The 20,677-nt window shown below is 39.1% G+C and overlaps 1 protein-coding gene across 1 annotated transcript in view; it reads right to left on the bottom strand.

Moving 5' to 3' along the window:
* Window positions 1-4,396: 4,396 nt before the first annotated feature.
* LOC132707634 (uncharacterized) overlaps window positions 4,397-20,677 on the bottom strand; it is a 71,818-nt gene continuing 55,537 nt past the window's right edge. The window contains exons 3-4 of the mRNA XM_060679549.1: window positions 6,428-6,642; window positions 4,397-6,273 (exon numbers count right to left, since the gene is read on the bottom strand). Of these exons, the coding sequence (XP_060535532.1) occupies window positions 6,195-6,273; window positions 6,428-6,642 (294 nt within the window). The 3' untranslated portion in view covers window positions 4,397-6,194. The remainder of the gene's footprint in view (window positions 6,274-6,427; window positions 6,643-20,677) is intronic.

Here is a 20,677-nt window from a genome sequence, read left to right on the forward strand (position 1 = left end):
TTTGTCGATAGTCCGACCGCGATAATTAGCATATCAAAAGCCGAATAATCCGGAGCCCCATTGAGTTCTGGGGCGCACGACAACAAATCACCCTCTTGTGTCCCTAATTGCGAGCCTAGGTGACGCTGTCCGCTATCATTACACTCTCTGTACGTCGATCTCTGCCCCCTGACTACGTGTTTACAAATAACGGGTCCGTGTCAGATTGGCCCGCATTGTTTTCCCCCAATAGCCGATATTGTTTTGGCGTAGTTCGGACGGGATTTCGGTAACCATGTTTGCTTTGCTTGATTGTATTTTTAATTTTTTTTATTATATGTCTCCCGGGTGTATCGTTAATAGAAAACAAAATCCTCCTCCACGAATGTATTAAATTTTTACGGAGCATTCGAAAACCTGGGCATTAAATAGTTAAATTAGCTGATTATGCTAAGTAGTCCCGGTTTAACATTTCATTTTCCTCCCACATTTGTGTGTGTGCGAATATAATGTATGGTCTGTTCATAGGTATAAGAAAGTGACCAATTGCTTTTGAATGGGATTATCCAAGGGTGGTGATTATCATACAATGCAACAAGATTATTACCTAGAGCTTCAGAATTTAAATTCAGGTAAAATTGTGGTTCGTAATAGAAAATAATTTTATATCTACCTGTGTTTAATATTCTTTGGTGTGGTATACTACTTAGTTTAGGTTTATTAGTAATCATTCTTATTTCGTGTGTAATACAGCGTGTGTTGAATCGTGTGAATAGAATTATGCAAAATATGTGCGAGTCTAGTGTATCTCAGGAGATGCTCCCGCCCAAATGTTGGAAACACTATTCTATTGAGACTAAGGAAGTTATAAACAATGTTTATTTGACTCTCATTGAACGTGGTGCCAGCAAGCAAGCATCTTTAGAAGGAACGGCCACATTGACGAAAATTCCAACATCAACTGTATGGAAAATTGTCTACGAAAGCTTAGAAATTGTTAACGAGAGGGAATAAGGCACTGAACAAGGACAGAGTTCCAATTCCATTTTGCCCATTATACGCGCTGATTGGTTGCGTGAAGAGTGCGTAATTCCCTCTCCCACTTCCCGACGTGCATATATATATATATATATATATATATATATATATATATATATATATATATATATATATATATATATATATATATATATATATATATATATATATATATATATATATATATATATATATGATGACACTATATTCCGGGATATCATCCGTTCGCTCGTTGAACTCCGACTGGAATCCTGCATCCGACTGGAATCCTGCAAATCCTGCATCCGACTGGAATCCTGCAGACGTTTCGCCAAAATCTCACTTGGCATCTTCAATGCTCGCGCTCCGAAAACACTTCAGTGTTCGAAGTGTTTTCGGAGCGCGAGCATTGAAGATGCCAAGTGAGATTTTGGCGAAACGTCTGCAGGATTCCAGTCGGATGCAGGATTTGCAGGATTCCAGTCGGATGCAGGATTCCAGTCGGAGTTCAACGAGCGAACGGATGATATCCCGGAATATAGTGTCATCATATTTTTCCATCCGTGAATCAATACGTGAGAATATATATATATATATATATATATATATATATATATATATATATATATATATATATATATATATATATATATATATATATATATATATATATATATATATATATAGGGTGCTTCAAAAAAAATGTATTCACACTTTAAATTATTGCAGTTTTCCCGCTCTACAAGGCTAATGTTATATTTCTTCGCCAGGTGCCAGCATAATCGTCCCTCTATGTTATATTATCAGTTGGAATTTGTAATATCAACATGGGGAACGTACGTTTGAGTTTTGAAGAACGTAAGCAGGTTATTAAGTGGAACTGGAAGTTTGAGAATGTAAATGAAGTTCAAAGACAGTGGAGAAGGGAGTATGATACAGAACCACCTTCAAGATAAGATTAACAATTACACGCATACGAGACAAATTCGAAGTTCATGAAACAGTGTGTGATGTGCATAAAGGTCATTCAGGTCGGCCTCGAACAGCTACAAGTGATGAGTCATCAACGGCAGTCTTGGAACTGTTTCAACGCTCTCCTAACAAATCTTCAAGGCAAGGGGCACGTGAAAGTGACGTAAGTGCTAGCAGCGTGCTACGCATTCTGAAGAGAGGCAAGTATCGTGTTTACATTCCAAGGCTGGTGCAACAGCTAAATGACGACGATCCAGATCGAAGGTTGCAATGTGTGAAGGTGATACGTGAACCGCGATTTATGAGTAGCATCATTTGGTCGAATGAAGCCCAATTCAAACTTAATGGAACTGTCAACAGGCACAATTGTGTTTACTGGGGTGAAGAAAATCTTCACATTACAAATGAAAAAGCTGTAAATTTTCCTGGTGTAAATGTGTGGTGCGGTTTGTCTTCAAGGGGACTCATTGGACCTTTTCGACTTGAAGGCACTGCAACTGGTATTAATTACCTAACAATGCTTGCTGATTGCATATTTCCTGCCATTCGTGCATTATACGGTAATGATGATTTTTATTTTCAACAAGATGGTGCTCCGCCGCACTATCACAGGGACGTACGAGCTTACCTGGATCAAAATTTGTCGGGCCGGTGGATAGGACGCAGGGGGCCAATCGAGTTTCCAGCACGCTCTCCAGACCTTACACCTCTGGATTTCTTCTGGTGGGGCACAGTAAAAGATGAGGGGTACAAACGTAAACCACGTAACCTAGACATTCTTTGGAATGAGATTCAAGTAGTGTGTAGAGAAATCTCATTGGACGTTTTGATACGATGTACAGAATCAGTGGTGACTCGTACTCAGAATTGTATTGATGTTGCAGATCACCAATTTGAACAGTATTAACATTTGTTATTTATGTTTCATTTACATACATACATTGAAAACACTTCGAACACCAGTGCTCGAAGTGTTTTCGGAGCGCGAGCATTGAAGATGCCAAGTGAGATTTTGGCGAAACGTCTGCAGGATTCCAGTCCGAGTTCAACGAGCGAACGGATGATATCCCGGACTATAGTGTCATAAAATTGAGTTTCGGTTTGTGGTAAAATGCGTTATTGCGTGTTAGTGCAGTGCCGAAGGTTCCAGTCAAGAGTTTGATAAGAATAATATAGTTTCAAGAACAGAATCTTGCGGTACACCAGACGAAACAGGGAGAAGTTCAGAATTTACATTGTCAAGAATAGCTCTCGGATATCTGTTAGCTAAGTAGTTTTGAAAAAATGGAGTCGAAGCCGTAGGCGTACATAAGTTTATGGTCAAGCCGATCAAAGGCTTTAGAGTAAGTTAAAGATATAAGTGCAGTCGCAATAACTAATAATGTGATCGTTGATGTGTAAAAGTAGACTAATAGTACTAAAACCCTTACGAAATCCATATTGACTGTTAGTGACAATGTGATTGGAATTAACGTAATAATAGATTTATACATTTATTACTTTCTCCAAAACTTTAGATAAGGTTGGGAGAATACTGATTGGCCGAAGGTCTGAGAACTGACTGGGATTGTTATTTTTTGCCAGTGGTGTGATCAAAACAAACTTCCAAACACCAGGAAAACAGCAATAATATGTGTAACGTATGGCGCGGTAATATGGAGGGTCATCTTTGACTTAAAAGTTGGAAATAATGGCTTTAATGGAGTCGATAGACGTTGTAAATTTTATTCATTATAAAATAAATAACTAAATAAAAATAAATGAAAAAGAAAATAATTTGCTCGTATTCTAGGAAAAGCGATCATTACCTACGTAGATCCGTCTAAGAGCATATATATCCCGTAATCTTTATTGTATCCCAGCTCCGTCTTTCGGCAGACGGTGCTCCGTCTAACCCATCCAGGATATTAAATTTTTTCTTGGCCTCGTAAGGACGCGTGTTTCGAAAACTGGGCTTAGGCCGCGAAACCGACGATATTGGACGGGAAAAAACGCAATATTTCCCGATTTCCACCAGCCGGATATAAGGGTCCGCTTGACCCTACCTCCGGATAAATAGGGGTCATCGCCTCGAGATCCCCCCTCCCCCTCTAGCTTGAACTTATTTTGCATCGAAATACCGACACCCACGGGTTTGCGAATTTCAACCGGCGACGCTAAAACGCAGATAAAACCCCAGAGGCTCGCTGAAAACATCCTCGTTAGAGCCCCCCGCCCCCCGTTCCCTCTTAAGAACCGATCCGTGTTATTTTTCCGCGGATTGAATTTCCAGCGGAGCGCGAACCTCATCCGCAGTGTCAGCCCGAGAGACCCGCGTGGAAAATCTTTCCTTTACGCCTGCCAGAGCCGCGACAATAAATTGATAGGGGGCGGCGGTAAAAAAAGAGGTTTTGCGGTATTACCGCTGTAGTCGCCAGGATTTCTTCCGTTATTGGAAGTCGTTTCGGTCCAAACCTCCAGACGATCGTAGTTAACGGGCGTAAGTCTGTTATCTGCAGACGCCAGGATCCGCAGGATCGTAAGTAATACCGTCGCAACGGAAACGGTCTCCAGAATGGGCGGCAGATGAGGAACTTAAGCGCCCTCGCTTTGAGTATGTTACCGATTCAAAAAAAAAAAAAGTTCGATCGATGTACAGTGGAAACTCTATATAGCGAAATTGAAGGGACTGCTTTTTTTGTGTTGTATACGCACTTAAAAAATACCAATATTTTATATACATACTTTAACATCTACTTAGGAACATTTTGTATAAATATTTAAGAACTACATTTAATGTTTCAAATAATCGTTCATTTTCGTTTGAATTTTTTAGTATGCCAATACGCATCTCGTACTTTGTTGAATGGTTGGTGGTGGTCTTCTTCCTCACCCGTTCTTGCTTGTGGTAATACGGCTTCCTCTGCGGTTGTAGGCAAATCCTGATCTATCACCATAAAATCTTGCAACTCCTCACTTCTAAATGTAGTGGCCGATCATCCTTCAGGTCCGGTTCGCATTCTGTCTCGGTAATAAGTCCTGTGTGTGTAAGTCCGTATCGACGTCTCACATTACCTTTCTTTTCTCTCCGTTCTATCTCCCGAATTAAAGCATTTAGAGATAACATTTTTCGGTTAGGACAATTGCGAGAAAACTATCGTAAGATAACAATTTCAAATAGTTCTTCTAAAGAGTTTGAGTATGCTTTCTTAGAGAGACTAATTAATTTTGTAGATGACTGTAAATTCAAAAGGTCAACGCATAGCGATGGGTGTCCCTCAAGGTTCAGTTTTAATCGTGATGTGGCGTACTCGACAGATTGATGAGATGGTTTAGAAAAATGAATCTATATCGAAACAATGTGATAATTTTAATATCTGTTTAGGCAATGACACTATCACAAGTAGATATACTGTAAGGTTTCTAGGATTGAGTTTACGTGAATGTTTCAATTGGAGGTCTCATCGAGATACTCTTATTTCAACTCTAAATTATCTTTTTATAAAACTTTGTGAGATTTTAACTATGCAACAGTCGCTTTAGTTTTCATCTTGCGAGTCTATTGGTTTTTATCGAATGTTAAGTTAGTTGGTGACGTATATTCTAACAATACATGACAGAGCGATGACCTGCATGTTCCCTAATGTAGGCTGTCGATGACTTCGAGATCGCCTGATTATTTAAGTGTTCAAGAATCTGCCATTGGAGTTACGAGACAAAACCTTGTCTATTTAAAAAACGTTTTTTTTTTAGTTACTATTTTTTTTATATATCTATGTCTATTGTACCTATCATGTATTTTGACTATTCCTGTACAATTTTGTAGTTGGAAAATAAATATTATTATGAACGAATGCTACTCCCTGGGTGACAGACAATGAGTTTTGACATCTGAGGTGCTGACAACTAACGAACGTACGCCATTTTGGGTAGAGTACCGTCGCGTAGCGATCGGGTCGACATCGGGGGAAGGCGGAGCTTGCAGATTAAACCTTGTCGCGTGTGTGTACCAACAGATGTAGATGGGATACCGTCAAAACTCGTTTAACGCTCAATTAGGGCCGCCGGGAGGGTGGAACCTCCCCCTAATCCGTCTCTCCTTTCGGGAGGACCCTCAAAATACGCTAGTGGCGCTTTTTTTAAGGCCCTATTGAAAACTGGAGGATTTATAGGTTTTCGAATTAATCATCTGTCATTTTTCAGGATGAAAATTACTACACCCCGCCCCGCTGAACTTAGCGTCGTCGTCATCGTTCCCCATTGTATCCGCGCGTTATCCTAATTGCTTGATTACCGATTTCCATCCCCCCTCGTTCGAGGCCGCCGCTAAAAGACGACCCGATTTCAACTCCGCGTTCGAAATTGTAATTACTCACTCCCCGTCGAGAGAGGGTCCCGACGTTGGAGCGGCGCTTTATTCCGGACAGGGTCGCCCGGAAGCCTGTCCGAGTCCGGGACGGCTGCAGTTTTATAGACTTACCTCGGCTGACATACGGCCACACACATACACACCACCGTCGACGTCTCGGACGACGTCGGCAGGACTTGGGCGTCGCGACGCGTCGTGGCCAACCCGACGGACGTTTCGGACGCACTGGCGGCGTCGCCGACGCGGCGGCGTGCCGTTGACAGCATCCCGCCGGAGCTCTGGGCGCTCGCGTCGTAGCCATGACGACCCGCTCTATGTGACAACACCTACACGTATAAACATGTATCGGGCAGGAGAAAATTAACCCCGCGGAAAAAGGGAAATCGATGGTATTGCTTTCGCGCGAAATCTTTGCCACCCCCACACCCACCCCCGGGCTTCTTCGCGAGTCAAAAGGGGCAATCATTGGGGACCCAGTGGGTGTCGACACCCTTTCCGCGTCCGGCCGCCCTTAATCCGTGCGCGCGATATTAGGACCGTATTTTTTTATACGGATTGGCGGGGGGACGAGATAATGAAACCGAGCAGCGGCGGCAACAATGTACAATAAAGCGGCCGCCGCTAAATTTATTGGGTCGTATAAAATCCGGCGTGTGCAATTGCCGCCCCGGGGGTATAAAACATCGCCGTCCCCGCGGGGGGCGGCGAAAAAAACGGCCGCCCGATCTTGCGTTCCGCAACTCGATACGTTATATAAGTGAATTTCAAGTGGTGTAACGCGATACACGACGGCCGTCCCCCGCCCCGCAGCCCCCGAGTCGTGTCCGCTGTTTTCTTTGTTCCGAGAAAACCGAACCTCGGACCGGTTGTCCTACCGTCGGCGGGGGCGGGGATGATGAAAAACGATATCGCAGGATCCATCGGGAACCGTCACTCGTGCCTACAGATTCCGATTCCTTTTTAGAAATATTTATTTCAAATGTCGTACAGTGTCTTTATCATATGTAATATTTACAAGCTACCTGCTACTATATATACCGAAAAATGACCATAAAACCTTAATTAGAGTTGTTGTGAGAATTTAAGTTCAATAAAGGAGAGGTATTTAAATCTAATTGATCGTTAAGCAATACATTTGTTTGTTTGTGCTATATGTAAAATATCAAAATTGTCGTCAAAAATGTGTTTTTCTGTGTTTAAATGTGTAGCATAATTAGAATCTAGACTATTGTTTTTAAACGCTCTTTTATGTTCGTCTGCATTAGTGTTAAAGCAACACTATTGTCTTTTGATGTACAAAACTTATTTCCCAGTATTCCGCCTATGGGTGTGATCGATTTAGTAGATTTCACCCTAACTTGGAAACAGGTTAACCCATTGGTGAAACAAGATTTATTAGATTGCTTAATAACATCTTTGGACCAAAATTGTTTTGAATTTAATGGACAGATTTACATCTCTAAGGAAGGTTTGATTATGGGAAACCCACTTAGTCTTTTGTTAGCCGAGACTTTCATGGATAATTTGAAAAATTTCATACTAGAACATCCCTTAAGTAAAAGTTTTCTATGGTAGTATAGATACGCGGATGATGTCTTTGCTTGCTTTGTTGGAACGCACAGACAATTGAATTGTTTTTTAAATTACATTAACTCATTACATAATCGGACAGGATACCTCTAACTAAAACTTCGGTTTCTGTGTTCCTTTTGTAGGTTCAAGCATTGTAGAACCTCAATTAATTGCTTTTTGATATAATCTTCGTGAAGTTTTGGATTGTGGCTTTTGCGTCACATGAGGAAAGGGTTTTAGTCAACTGTCTACTGTGAAAACTTGCATTGTTCATTACAATTACGCTATTAGGAGGAATGTTTGGAACTAGTTTGTTTTTAAACCAACTCTCAAATAAATCAGAATAATCCAGAGAAGAATCTTTAATATTTTTCGCAGACAGAGAAAGTCCATTTGGAATCCAACTATCTTTAGAGCTAGCATGCAAAATACTCTTACTCTTTTACCTCTTTTTGATTTCGCGTTTGTTTTACACTTATGAGTTGAATCAACCCAACCGTTTTCCGGGGTATCATAAGTGTCGAACCAGGTTTCATCCAAGTAAATAATTGGCCTTTGTTGTTCTCTGTAAATACTATTTTTTTCTAGATATTCCAGTCGCCATTTCTGAATTCGAAAAGATTGCATTAAAACTTGCCCTTTGGTCAATTTTTTTAAATCTAAAACCCATGTGTTGAATACACTTCCATAAGGTAGTTCTGCCACATTTAACACCGGTTTCATCTTTTTCCAGCCTCCTAATTAAGATATCTAATGTAGGCACGCTCTGTTCCTCGTATAACTGGTAAATTTTACGCCGTATTATATCTTGATCACTTTCATCTACACTCGAGAAAATCTCAGCATCGCTTCTTTTTTTCCTCGCTGAAATGGGATTATTCACAATTTTCCCTACAGTTCATGTTGGAATTTTCGTCAATTTGGCCGTTTCTTCTAAAGATGCTTGCTTGCTGGCACCACGTTCAATGAGAGTCAAATAACCATTGTTTATAACTTGCTTAGTCTCAATAAAATAGTGTTTTCAATATTTGGGTGGGAGCATCTCCTAAGATACACTCGATTCGCACATATTTTGAATAATTCGCACACGATTCAACACACGAAATAAGAATGATTACTAATAAACTTAAACTAAGTAGTATACCAAACCAAAGAATATTAAACACAGGTAGGTATAAAATTATGTTCTATTACGGACCACAATTTTACCTGAATTTAAATTCCAGTAGGTAATAATCTTGTTGCTTTGTATGTTAATGACAACCCTTGGATAATCCCTTTCAAAAGCAATTGGTCACTTTTTGAACAGACCATACCTCAAAGTTATATTTACACTTCGTTAATTCGATTTTATTTACATTTAAACCTATGAGTTTATAAAAACTGTTTGCGCCGATTTACGGGCACAAATTCTGGGAAAAATAGCTAATTATAGCCAAATTACTTACAAAATTATACTAATTATACGTGCGCTGTAATTCAGCGTAATATTAACCCTGGACTTGTAAATTTTTTGAATAGCCCCTTCCACACCTTAATTGCTATTTTGTCTTAAAACTTAATGGGATTTCGACATATTTTGAGAAAATACTGCTGTAAAAATGCAGCATACAAACATTGACGAACTTGTCAGCGGCCATTGATTAAATCTCGCGCATGCGCCTATTGAACAGACATTCTCAAAATTTGCGTCTTTCGGGACGTGGCGTGGAGGCGAAAACATCCATCCATCGCACTTCTGAGTGGTCGGTGCTGAAATTTGCGCCTCAAACAACTAAGAGATCAATAAGCTTACAATTTCTCTGGTTTCCGCATTTTCTTTTAGCCCTAAAGACGTCCGAAAATTTAAAACTAAGGCTCTCACATCCGCTTCTTCCCAATTAGGAACAACTGTGGCTAAAAATTATGTGGTTTTACGGCCGAGGCTACCGTCAGGTCAATTTCATTGCGACCGAGAAATCAACTAGCGTTCCTTAGACGGACTATACGGTTTGCGAATTACGTGGGTTTTTGTTCGGCACCGAAGGACCGAAATTGGGTTATCTGTGTGACGGGCGGAGGGGTGAGGCGACGGCGGGGACGGTTTAATCGAACGCGGCTCCTTTGCCATTCGGGTTGCATTGTTTCGGTGAAACTATTCCGGAGGAGACGCGCGACGAGAGACGGAAGTAACGAATTAGACTTCGCCGTGGTGGCGGTCGCTTTGTGGAGAAGCTTTCCGAAGAAGAGACGCAAACGTTCGCCCCCACCCCACGACCTCCACCCCGGGATTACCTTGTATATCGACATCGTTTCTCGTTCCAGAGTTTGCGTCGCGACGACTACTCCGACAAATCGCGACGTCGATGGTAAACGATGTCGTGTCGACAATCGAAAATGTTTACCGAATTCATTCCCGCCTCAGCGGCGCGCATTGCAGCAAGAACGAGACACTGCCCAAAGATATTTTAAAACACGCTAGTTATCAAAATAAATAAGAAATGAAAGTTCAGATTTTCACGAAATTATATATTTTGACATGACAATTGTTCCAACAACACCGTGTCTTTATCAAATGTAATATTTACAAACTACCTGCTACCATATATACCGAAAAATGACAATAAAACCTTAATTAAAGTTGCTGTGAGAATATAAGTTCAATAAAGGAGAGGTATTTAAATCTAATATAATTGACCGTTAAGCAATACATTTGAATGTCTCATTTTGTTAATCTCCATGGCTTCCAATAAATTTAATTTCCTATTTTTTGTGGCTGTACGTAAAATATCAAAATTGTCGTCAAAAATGTGTTTTTTTGTGTTTAAGTGTGTAGCATAATTAGAATCTAGACTATTGTTTTTCTTTCTGGTTATCCAATATAACTTTTTGAGATTATGGACATTTCGTTTGATTGTTTTTTTAAAAAATTTCCTATTGTGTTGTTAGTTCTGAAAGCTATTTTTAAACCACATTTTGACAAATGTTTTGAAACTTATTCACTAGGTTCTGCTATGTATGTAATTGTTTTAAGTTGATCGTATTCTGTATTAGATTTAGGATAAATAGAGTTTACTGTTGTCTGGATTTGTTTTTTATTTATAATTTTATCTATAATGGACGCATTGTAGCCTAAAAATGAAGTTGAATTTCTGGAAAAAGGTTTCGACTTTAACTTACAACACTCGTACATTAATAGAGAATTGGACTGTTACAATTAACAGATAACTACAAACACAAAGAAATTTCTCAAATGTCAGTAGTAAAAACTATCAAAAACAAAGCTTCTGAAAATAACATAATATTTACATGTGCAGATAAAGGGAAGGGTCATAGCTATCGATCTCCCAGAATATATTTCAAAAACCAACAATTTTGTTAAACCAGAACTTTTCCAATGTATCAAACACGATCCTATCGAGTTGAATCAAAGACAAGTCAAGGAAGTAATTACAAACTCCACACTATTTAGTGATAAATTGATCAACAAAATTAAACCCAGCCCAACACTATTGTCTTTTGATGTACAAAATTTATTTCTCAGTATTCCACCTATGGATGTGATAGATTTTGGTAGATTTCACCCTAACTCGGAAACAGGTTGATTCAATGGTGAAACAAGATTTATTAGATTGCTTAATAGTATCTTTAGACCAAAATTATTTTGAATTTAATTTACATAATCGTATAAAATTCACTATCGAGATTGAACAGGATAACTATATTAATTTTTTAGACTTAACTTTTACGAAAACGCAAAACAAATTAGATTTTTCCATTTATCATAAACCTTCACACACGGACACAGTCATACATAACAGTTTGAATCGCCCTAATTGACACAAAATGGCTGCATTCCACTCTTTTATACACAGACTTCTTAATACGCCACTGTCGACAGAAAATTACAACAAAGAACTTAATATCATTAAACGAATTGCACTGAACAACGGCTAAAAAAAAATTATAAATAAAAAACAAATCTAGATAACAGTAAACTCTATTTATCCGAAATCTAATACAGAATACGCACAATTTAAAACAATTACATACATTGGAGAACCTAGTGAAAAAGCTTCAAAACATTTGTCAAAATGTGGTTTAAAAATAGCTTTCAGAACTAACAACACATTAATTAAGGTGTTGTCGAAACAATTGTCATGTAAAAATATATAATTTCCTGAAAAATTGAACTTTCAGTTCTTATTTAGTTTGATAAATGGATTTTCATCAAGTAGAAGCCACCACAGTTCGATTCGCGCCAGTTATCCCGCACCTGAAGTGACGACGAAATTCATGCCGCAAGTCTCGGGGCTTCTTCGTGAACTAGTTGCACGTTTTCTTTTTCGCCATAGCTCCCGATAAACGTTTATAAATAAAATCGAATAGCGACGGGCCACAGTAAACGTCTGGAGCGTTAAAAAGGCCCCCGGCGTGCCGTGGCCATCGCAGACAGCACGAATGGACGTCGACATGGAGCACGCGCGGTTAAACAAAAAAAGGTCGGGAGATCCCCAGTGCTACACTATCACACCCCAATTTTTTTCCCAATTGACGTATAAAACAAAACACTATCAATTTTCTATAAGCCTGCATCATATATATTTTTAACGGAACGATCTGTATATTATATATCTGTTTCATAGGATATTTTATATAGTGACTGACTGCAACAATATTTATTTACAAATTGAACACTAAAAATGACAAGACACACTAAAGTAAAAAATTCTTTAACTATTCTAATAGCTGCTGTATGTGACCACATGTGAACACAATAAAAAAAATCCATTAAAGTTAAATCGGGGCTGTTGGCTGGCGAATCTATAGGTCCGCCGTTTTATGACACCACACCATACATTAATCGATTAGTACTCCTGACTTTTTATTTCATGTATTTTTCTAGGATTATTTAAAGACCGATATCGCGTATTTTGTCTATTACAATCATTGCTTGTAGTGAACAAACTTTCATCAGTCTATAAAATGTTTAAAAAAAGAAAATTATTCTCGTTATGTCTATTTAAAAAATCCAAAACTACATCCTTGTTTGACATGTAATGCTAATAAAGACTATTTATTATTAATATAAACATATTTTTATTTGTCAGTCACTCTTTGAAATTATATACAAATTTCCTATTTATGCCGATTTGTCAGAAACGAATGGACTAAAATGATGCATTCTTATATGTCATTCATACGTCACTTGGAAAAAAAACTTGGCTACTAACCCCACATTTTTGTTTTTTATGTTTACCTTACTGAGTACTTGTGTTCTCACAATTTGTCAGTATACGGCACGCATTTCGTCGTAAATCCCGTCCGTGCGGTTTGGTCGCGACGTGGCCCGAAAGTTATCGCGTGGGTAAGATTTTCGTAGCGCCTGCGTCGCCACGGCAACCGACCTCCGGGATAGTCCCTTGATAAAGTCAACCTCCGAGGTGTCAAGCGTCTAGTCAATCGGACCGGTAAATATCGGGAAAAATATTTATAACTTCTTTTTTTCGCCGTACGTGCCGCTTTCGTCCGTCATCGGACGCTGCCGCCCCTTGTCGCCGCCGCCCTCGGCGGAATATGACAAAACGTTGCAGATGTGAATTAAGAATTGCCACGGAAACACCGCCTTAACGGCGAAACTGTTTTCGTCCCCCCTTCGCCCCCTCCCCCAAATTTTTCGCGGTGCGGGGGGAGGAGGGGCGCCTGCGGCAGGGGTGATGGCGAGCTTATCTTAATTACCCATTCGCGGCAGATGCAAACAAACGGTTGTTTGTGAATAAAAACCGGATCATTAACTAACTAATAAACGGAATATTTAAATAAAATTATGGCGAAATGTTTTAATAAGATCGATGTAAATTTTTTTTTTGGTAAAAAGTACTAAACTAACCAAAACTACATCAGCGTACTGTATGATTCAGAAAAGCAGGTTTTAAGTTGATATCTGCAAGTTTGATGCAGATTTTGTTGCAATAAGTGTCGAAAAGTCCATTTTCATTTGCTGAACTAACCTCCCAAGGCCTATTGTCTCGGCTCTATGGGGCACACACGCATGATTTCTCTAGAAGTTGACCTATGGAACAATTTCATTGAATTAATTTAATAATAGTAACTATAATAATAAACTGTCTTTACAATACAAGGGTGGCGACATTCGCAATTTGAACTCTTCCATGTAACCACAAGAACAATAGCACCAACACCATAATTGTCGACAAAATTCACACATCTTAAATACAAGAAATAGATGCACATCCTAAACCCATACGCCTTTGCTATTTAGGGGCGGGCCTAATAAACAATATTAAAGCGTTTTCGAAGGGCTTTATTGTGGGGAGGGACGTTATAGCATAAGGGATTTCATTAAATGACTGCGTTATAACCAAAAGATCTCTGGAAAGTTACCGAAGTGTGTCTAGGAACGCAATAACTTAAAAAATGACGAATGTCTCGATTATGAATATCACTTCCTCTGCAAAGTTTACCGAACAAGTACGACGGGGCTTTATTGGAGCTTAGTAAAAACCAAAAGTGGCTAACTGAACTTTATATCGGTCCTCCAGCTTGAGCCAACCCGAACGGGGAGAATAGAAAAGTGATGTGGGACATCGATACGGACTTACACCGTCGACTGTATCCAGGATTTGGAAGTGCAAAGAAAAAATCAGGCAGTTCTATTAAAAAAACTAAAAAAGCCAAAATTTGAAAATTTGGATCGGGCAATGTTGCAGTGGTTCGAACAGCAACGTCTTAAAAATGTACCACTCTCTGGACCTATCGTAAAACTAAAAACAGAAAAGTTTGCTAAACAGCTTAGCACCCTGCTGACGATATTTTCAATGCTGACGAAACTGGTATTTTTTACAAAATGACGCCAGATAATTTTTTAATTTCGAAGCGAACAGTGTGTCGGTGGAAAACTTTCTAAAGAATGTATAACAGTTTTAGTAGCTGCAAATATGAGTGGCGGCGTTGTTTTTGAATAGCCGAAAGGTTTTAAGGAACCCATCTTGCACTAACCTTATGCACACCTAAATGATCATGCAGGATTCGACGAACAGTTGTATCAGAAAGCTTAATAATTTCTGAGATTTCCTTGGCGCTAACCTCGCATTTCACAAAATTGCGTAATTCTCTATAGTCGTTTAAAGCGATATCTGACTTAAGACGTATTCCAGAAAAACAGATTCAAGTTTTTGATATAAAATGCTTGTCCTGTCACTAGATCTTTTTATGGGACGAATGCCGACGTCTCCTCCTAAATTGGGGTTCGCGTGATTTGTCCTTTCTCAATCGGATACAAAGTTCGATTGCGCCACTCCACGCAAAAATCGCGCAGTTTTTGATTTTCCGGTCTCGTCGAGGGACGGGAACTTCCCGAAACAAAGTCCGATCTTTCGGGCGGAACGAATTTCAGATCGTCGAACGTCAAACAAATCTTTCGGAAAGCCCTTTTAAAAAGTTTTCATCGTAAAAAAAACTTATTACCGTCAAAGAGACTCGCGATTCAATTTTCGGTTTCTTTTTTGCCCGGAAACGCGCCACTTTGAGGCTTTTCCGCGTTCGATTCGACCCCCCCCCCCCCGAAAAAATCCGACAAAATTAAATCCGGCGTCGCAACGCGCAACAATCCCCGAAATTAATGGTGGTCCGGCGAACCCCCGACGTTTTTGTCGCTTTTTTGCCGCTCCTCTTCAGACGAAGTGACAAATTCATCCGCGCGAAGGACCGATCAACGGGACCGGGTTTTTTTCCGGGCCCCGGAATAATCCGGACGGACGAGGGCCTCGCAAAATGGGACCGCCATTAATGCACAAAAGGGGCAGGACTTGGTCCGCCTTTATTCCCGCCAATTACCCCGAATTACCGTCGTTATCGGGATCTTGCGGAGGGGGTTTTTTCTAACGCCAGAGCGCCGGATCCGGGGGGCGGGAGGGTTTTATTAACTCGAGTTTCTAAAAATTTCCAAAAAATAAAACGTTATCAGATTTACACTTTAAAAAAGTCACTCGTGGTTGGATCAGGTCCACAGAATAGCAGACACGATCGAGGAAGCCTTAGCAGGAAGAAAAAATTGAAACGATCTTGCATAAGAAAATATATGCTCATAAATGGATTTTCATCAAGTAAAAGCCACCTCAGTTCAATGACTAAGAGGATGGCCTATTCCGATATTATAGAAATTAATGCAGAAGTTCCGCAAGGCAATGTGGAACCAGTCTTATACCCGATCCACACCTTTACAGATACTGGCTGTGGGCAAAAATTACGAAGGAGCGGTGAGAAATCTGCAAATATCTGCTTATCAAGTGAACGAAACCAAATCCGTTCGTATCAACTTCACAAATAAACGTGGTCAATATATCCCTATTAGTATAAATAGTACACAAATACCACATGCCAATACAGAAAAATATTTAGGTATCAGTGACCTGGACATGGAAACTGTTTACCAAACCACTAAAAAATTCGATAATGATTTGGAGACTCAAGTTAGTTTAAGTGTCAGTGTAAAAGCAAAGTAATGTGCTGTTAGTGTTCACGTACTATGGATTGCTGTTGAGTAAGCCTTTAGTTCTAAGTTTTCCTAGTATCAAGTTCAGTTGGAACAAAATTACGAAGAGATCGATATTATTTACAAAAAAAGATGTACAGTTAAATATTTTGTTGAAACATTCTCCTTTTCCCTGGGATGCAGAGGTTGGTCCTTTTGTTACGGGGTCATACTTTATCTTAGAGCTTGCAAAAGATTTCAGAAAAGCTTACAGTCAAAATTTGTTTTAATGTAATATATTGAACCAAAGTGATTTATTTTGAATTTTATCTAAATAGTGACGTTTGGTTTGATTTCCCACCCACCAAGTATCCATGTTGGTTAAATTTGTGGTTTCTTCTCCCAAGGCAGGGGTGGGCCAGATATAGTTCTTTCTTTCTGATATGTCTAGAATGTTGATCAATTGTAGCAGTGTTGAATAATCGTTTTTACGATGCGTTTCCAAAAAGTTATTTGTCGCTTGATGCAAAACAGGCGGGGAAAAATGTCTATGGAACTTTAGTCAGTAGAGGACTAATTAAATAACAAGCTTTAAAAGAAACCTGTCTACTTACAAATACGGCAATATCGCCGGTACGGAATATTATTAATAGTGGAGAATTGAAGGTAAGGAATAAGCGAAGTGATTTTCGAACTTCAAGACTTCAAGATATATCGATTAGACAACAGATCCATAATTTACCTTGATCCAACAGAAGGGTTGACTTCGCTCAAAACTGTCAGACGAGACCTTCAAACAAAGGAAAACGCATCACCATAATACAAGCTGGGTCGGAAGACGGATTTGCCACAAACTGCGTGCCGGTGTCTGCAAAGAATATTAAGGATTCTAGCTTGGATTATCATGAGGATACAAGTGCAGAAGTTTTTGAAAGTTAATTTAAAAAAAAAACTTTAAAAAAATATTCACAACAACAGTGTGTGTTGAGATTTTATTCTATTTTCGATATCGGGAAATTTAGGATTTTGCTTTTTGATATCCTGAAGAAAGTTTAGCTGATCCCGCATCTCTCGTAATTAGTCGGTATACTATTCAATATTTAATTTGGTATTTTTAATTATTTTATACTTGAGGGGAAAAGCACAATTAATTTCGTTTATGAGTATATCAAGAAATGTACTGAATTTTTGTTTAATGTCTATATTCGTTTTTGGTGAGATGTTTACCAATGCTCGAATATAGATCGTTTAAACCAACCGGAGTTATAGGCCTAGACAGAGTATCTCTACTCAGAGTAGATCTACCTCACTCTGATAATAAAAATTTATAAAAATGTTATCCAAACAGTTTTGCTGCCTGGTTGGGACATCAGTTAAACCTTCAAGGCCATGAGAGAGCGTGAAATCCAAAAAGTGACGTTGTTGTTCATTTTGTCTTTGTAATTTTTAACATTTTCTTGTTTTCTTTTCTTCACCACTGCAATCTCGCTTACCATTTCCTCACAAAATTCTCACCACTCTCCTTAACAAAAATTATTACGCCCCCGTGTCCATGAATTCTTCTGCTGAACGAGGCACCCAAAACAAGCTGAAAGACTCCCGCTCATACTAATAATAATAATAACTTTGAGGTGTGATTCGAATGTAATTATTAGTAAAAAAAGATAATGCTAAGAAATATTAAATTGTGAGCTGTTAATAAATGTTACGGTATTTAGTGAACGAAATAACTCCCCCGATTATGCAAAAGTGCGAAACTTAACGCGCTTTACTGGTTGCCTGCTAGACGTAGCGGTAACCAATGAAGAAAATCAAATACCGGCTGTTTGACGTATGAATAAATAACCTCTCGCTCAGTTATTCAATATTGTTTATTTCGCAAAGATTAATTTTTAAACGTATGTAAGTAGGCAATTTTGATTTTAACCGCCAGTGAAACTTCGAGAATAATTGTTGATTCTACAGTATTTCATTACAGCTCGAACAACAGCAAAACAATAATAACTAGAAAGAAGCGGTATCTGTAAGTAACGATACGAAATAAGTAAGATCGTTTTAGGGAAAGGACGAAACACAAACACTTTAATGGAATTAGCACGAGAAGCGCAATTTAATTATTGAAACCCAAATACACAGGTGATTCTTTAGTGCACTGGAAATATGACCTAAGGTCGAAATTGGAATGTAAACAATTAATTTCAGTACAGCACATTATAACTATTAAGGTTTCTTACATTTCCATGCAAAACGACATAAATTCTATTATAATTCATCCTAATGACATTAGTGAAATTTAATAAGATTATACCTACGCAAACAAACAAAAAAAAATTACATTATTACCAAATCGTTTGACAGTCAGTCTCCAATACCAACCGCAACCGAGTTTAGACTATGCAGTCACTTTATTCCTAATGCCGGTGGATGCAGAAGTTGGGTAATCCCTCTACTTACGACAATACGAAACTGGCACAGCTTTTATTGCCAATCGGCTGTCTGTGTTGATCCCTATTGTTTCATTACGAATTTTTTAAGTCTTAATTCATCTCGCACTGAGCCCTAGACGCCGATATTAGTTCCGGTCTAGCTATTGCATGTATGAAAAAGGGTTTTTTAGATTTCCCCCGTTTTAATACTTGTACACGTAATTGTAATTTAGTTTATGTTCTCTATCTATTTATATAGGGTTTTCCCGGGGGGTGCGGACGCACTTTGCCTCGAAATAGACGGGCGCCGCGGCGCTAAATAAATAAGGACGCGTGGCGTCGATTTATGCCGCCTCCGACCAAAATAAACTAGTTCCTTTAACGGAAACTAATGCGGTTGTCTCGGGGCCTTCATAACCCGGGGGCCGTTGTGCGCTCGTCGACGTGGCGATCCGTGAAATGAACTGCCGCCGGAACCCGGAGTTTTTTAAAACGAACCGGAAACACCTTGACCCGATTCACACGCCGTCTTCGAAAAATTCCCTCCCATCGTGTCCCCCGCCCCCCGCGCTTTTCTAATTAAGCCGTCGACAAAGTAAGTAGCCCCGGGTACGGCGGAGAATAAGAAATATTCCGGGGTGCGCGCGGAGGTTATTGGATTAATCCGGGCTCTTTCGGGACGAATACCGAGGCAATCTTTTAAGATGTCGTCCATTAAAATTCCGTAATAGATTTTAAGTGTTAATTCGAGCCCGGCTTTTCAATTATGAGAAAACACCGGCGCAACGGGGGGGGGGGGGGGGGCGAAGGCCGCGAAAATCGATAACGACCGTGTAAACGGGAAAAAGCGGTTAGGTCGTAAGCTAGCTGCTTAGCTAGCGATTTAATGCTTTCTTATTATGGAGAAGGAAACTTTTGGGCGTTCGAAAATACGCAGATTTAGCAGTGCTTCAACATTTAACGTGTCCTGAAAACATTCCCCATTTATACCGACAGAAACGACAATAAAAAATTTTGCACGGCAGTAAAACAGTCAAATTAAAAATTTTATTTTACCCCTTTGTTATTATTTATTATATTTTATACATACGGTTATAACTTTTTAACGACCACTGTAAAACAAGAATAGATTAGTTAGGAAAGAATAGACTGCTGGTACTCGCGTTTTTCATGTTCTCTCCGACCACGTAAGTAGATAAGCACTGCTGTTTCAGGCGCAGATCTAGATCTATCTTCATCGTGTTGGGTTTCGACGGACTCTTCCCAATGAAACTTTAACGATGTTATTACCTATTGTCTAACCAAAACTAACCAAAATTGGTTGTGAAACGAGACGCTCTTGCTTACAAAAACGGCGATATCGTCGATAAGGGATATTATTAATAGTGGAAACTTGAATAAAAGAAATAAAAGTAGTGATTTCAATTTCAATTGTGATCAGGACATAATAAGTTTGAGAATATATTGTCATTATCAAAGCTAATTTGTTCCTGCCTTGGGTAAACTGAAAAAGAAGCTAGAAGAAGACGAAACCAATATAAATGACGCCGTGCCACCCTCCAAAAATATAATTAGCAACATACCAGTGGACAGCTGGAAAAATGCACTACAGCACATTATAAAAATTGAGAACTCTTACATTTCAATACAAAAGAATAATCTCAATCAGGTCTCTGAAACAAAATGTGATTTAGACATTAGAACAAAAAAGTATCTATGTATAGATATTCCCAGGTATAAATGAATTTATTATATTTAATGTTATTTAAAGGCTGCATACAGTAATCTAAAATTAATTGTCGGAAATTGATATCATCGTTGAAAAAACACAAAAAAACTGCAAGAAAATGCATATATACAAAAATTTGTCCTGAGACTTGTGTATGCAGC

The sequence above is a fragment of the Cylas formicarius genome, unplaced genomic scaffold (assembly GCF_029955315.1).
Source record: "Cylas formicarius isolate icCylForm1 unplaced genomic scaffold, icCylForm1.1 PGA_scaffold_9__14_contigs__length_23061073, whole genome shotgun sequence".
In the NCBI taxonomy this organism is placed as follows: domain Eukaryota; kingdom Metazoa; phylum Arthropoda; class Insecta; order Coleoptera; family Brentidae; genus Cylas; species Cylas formicarius.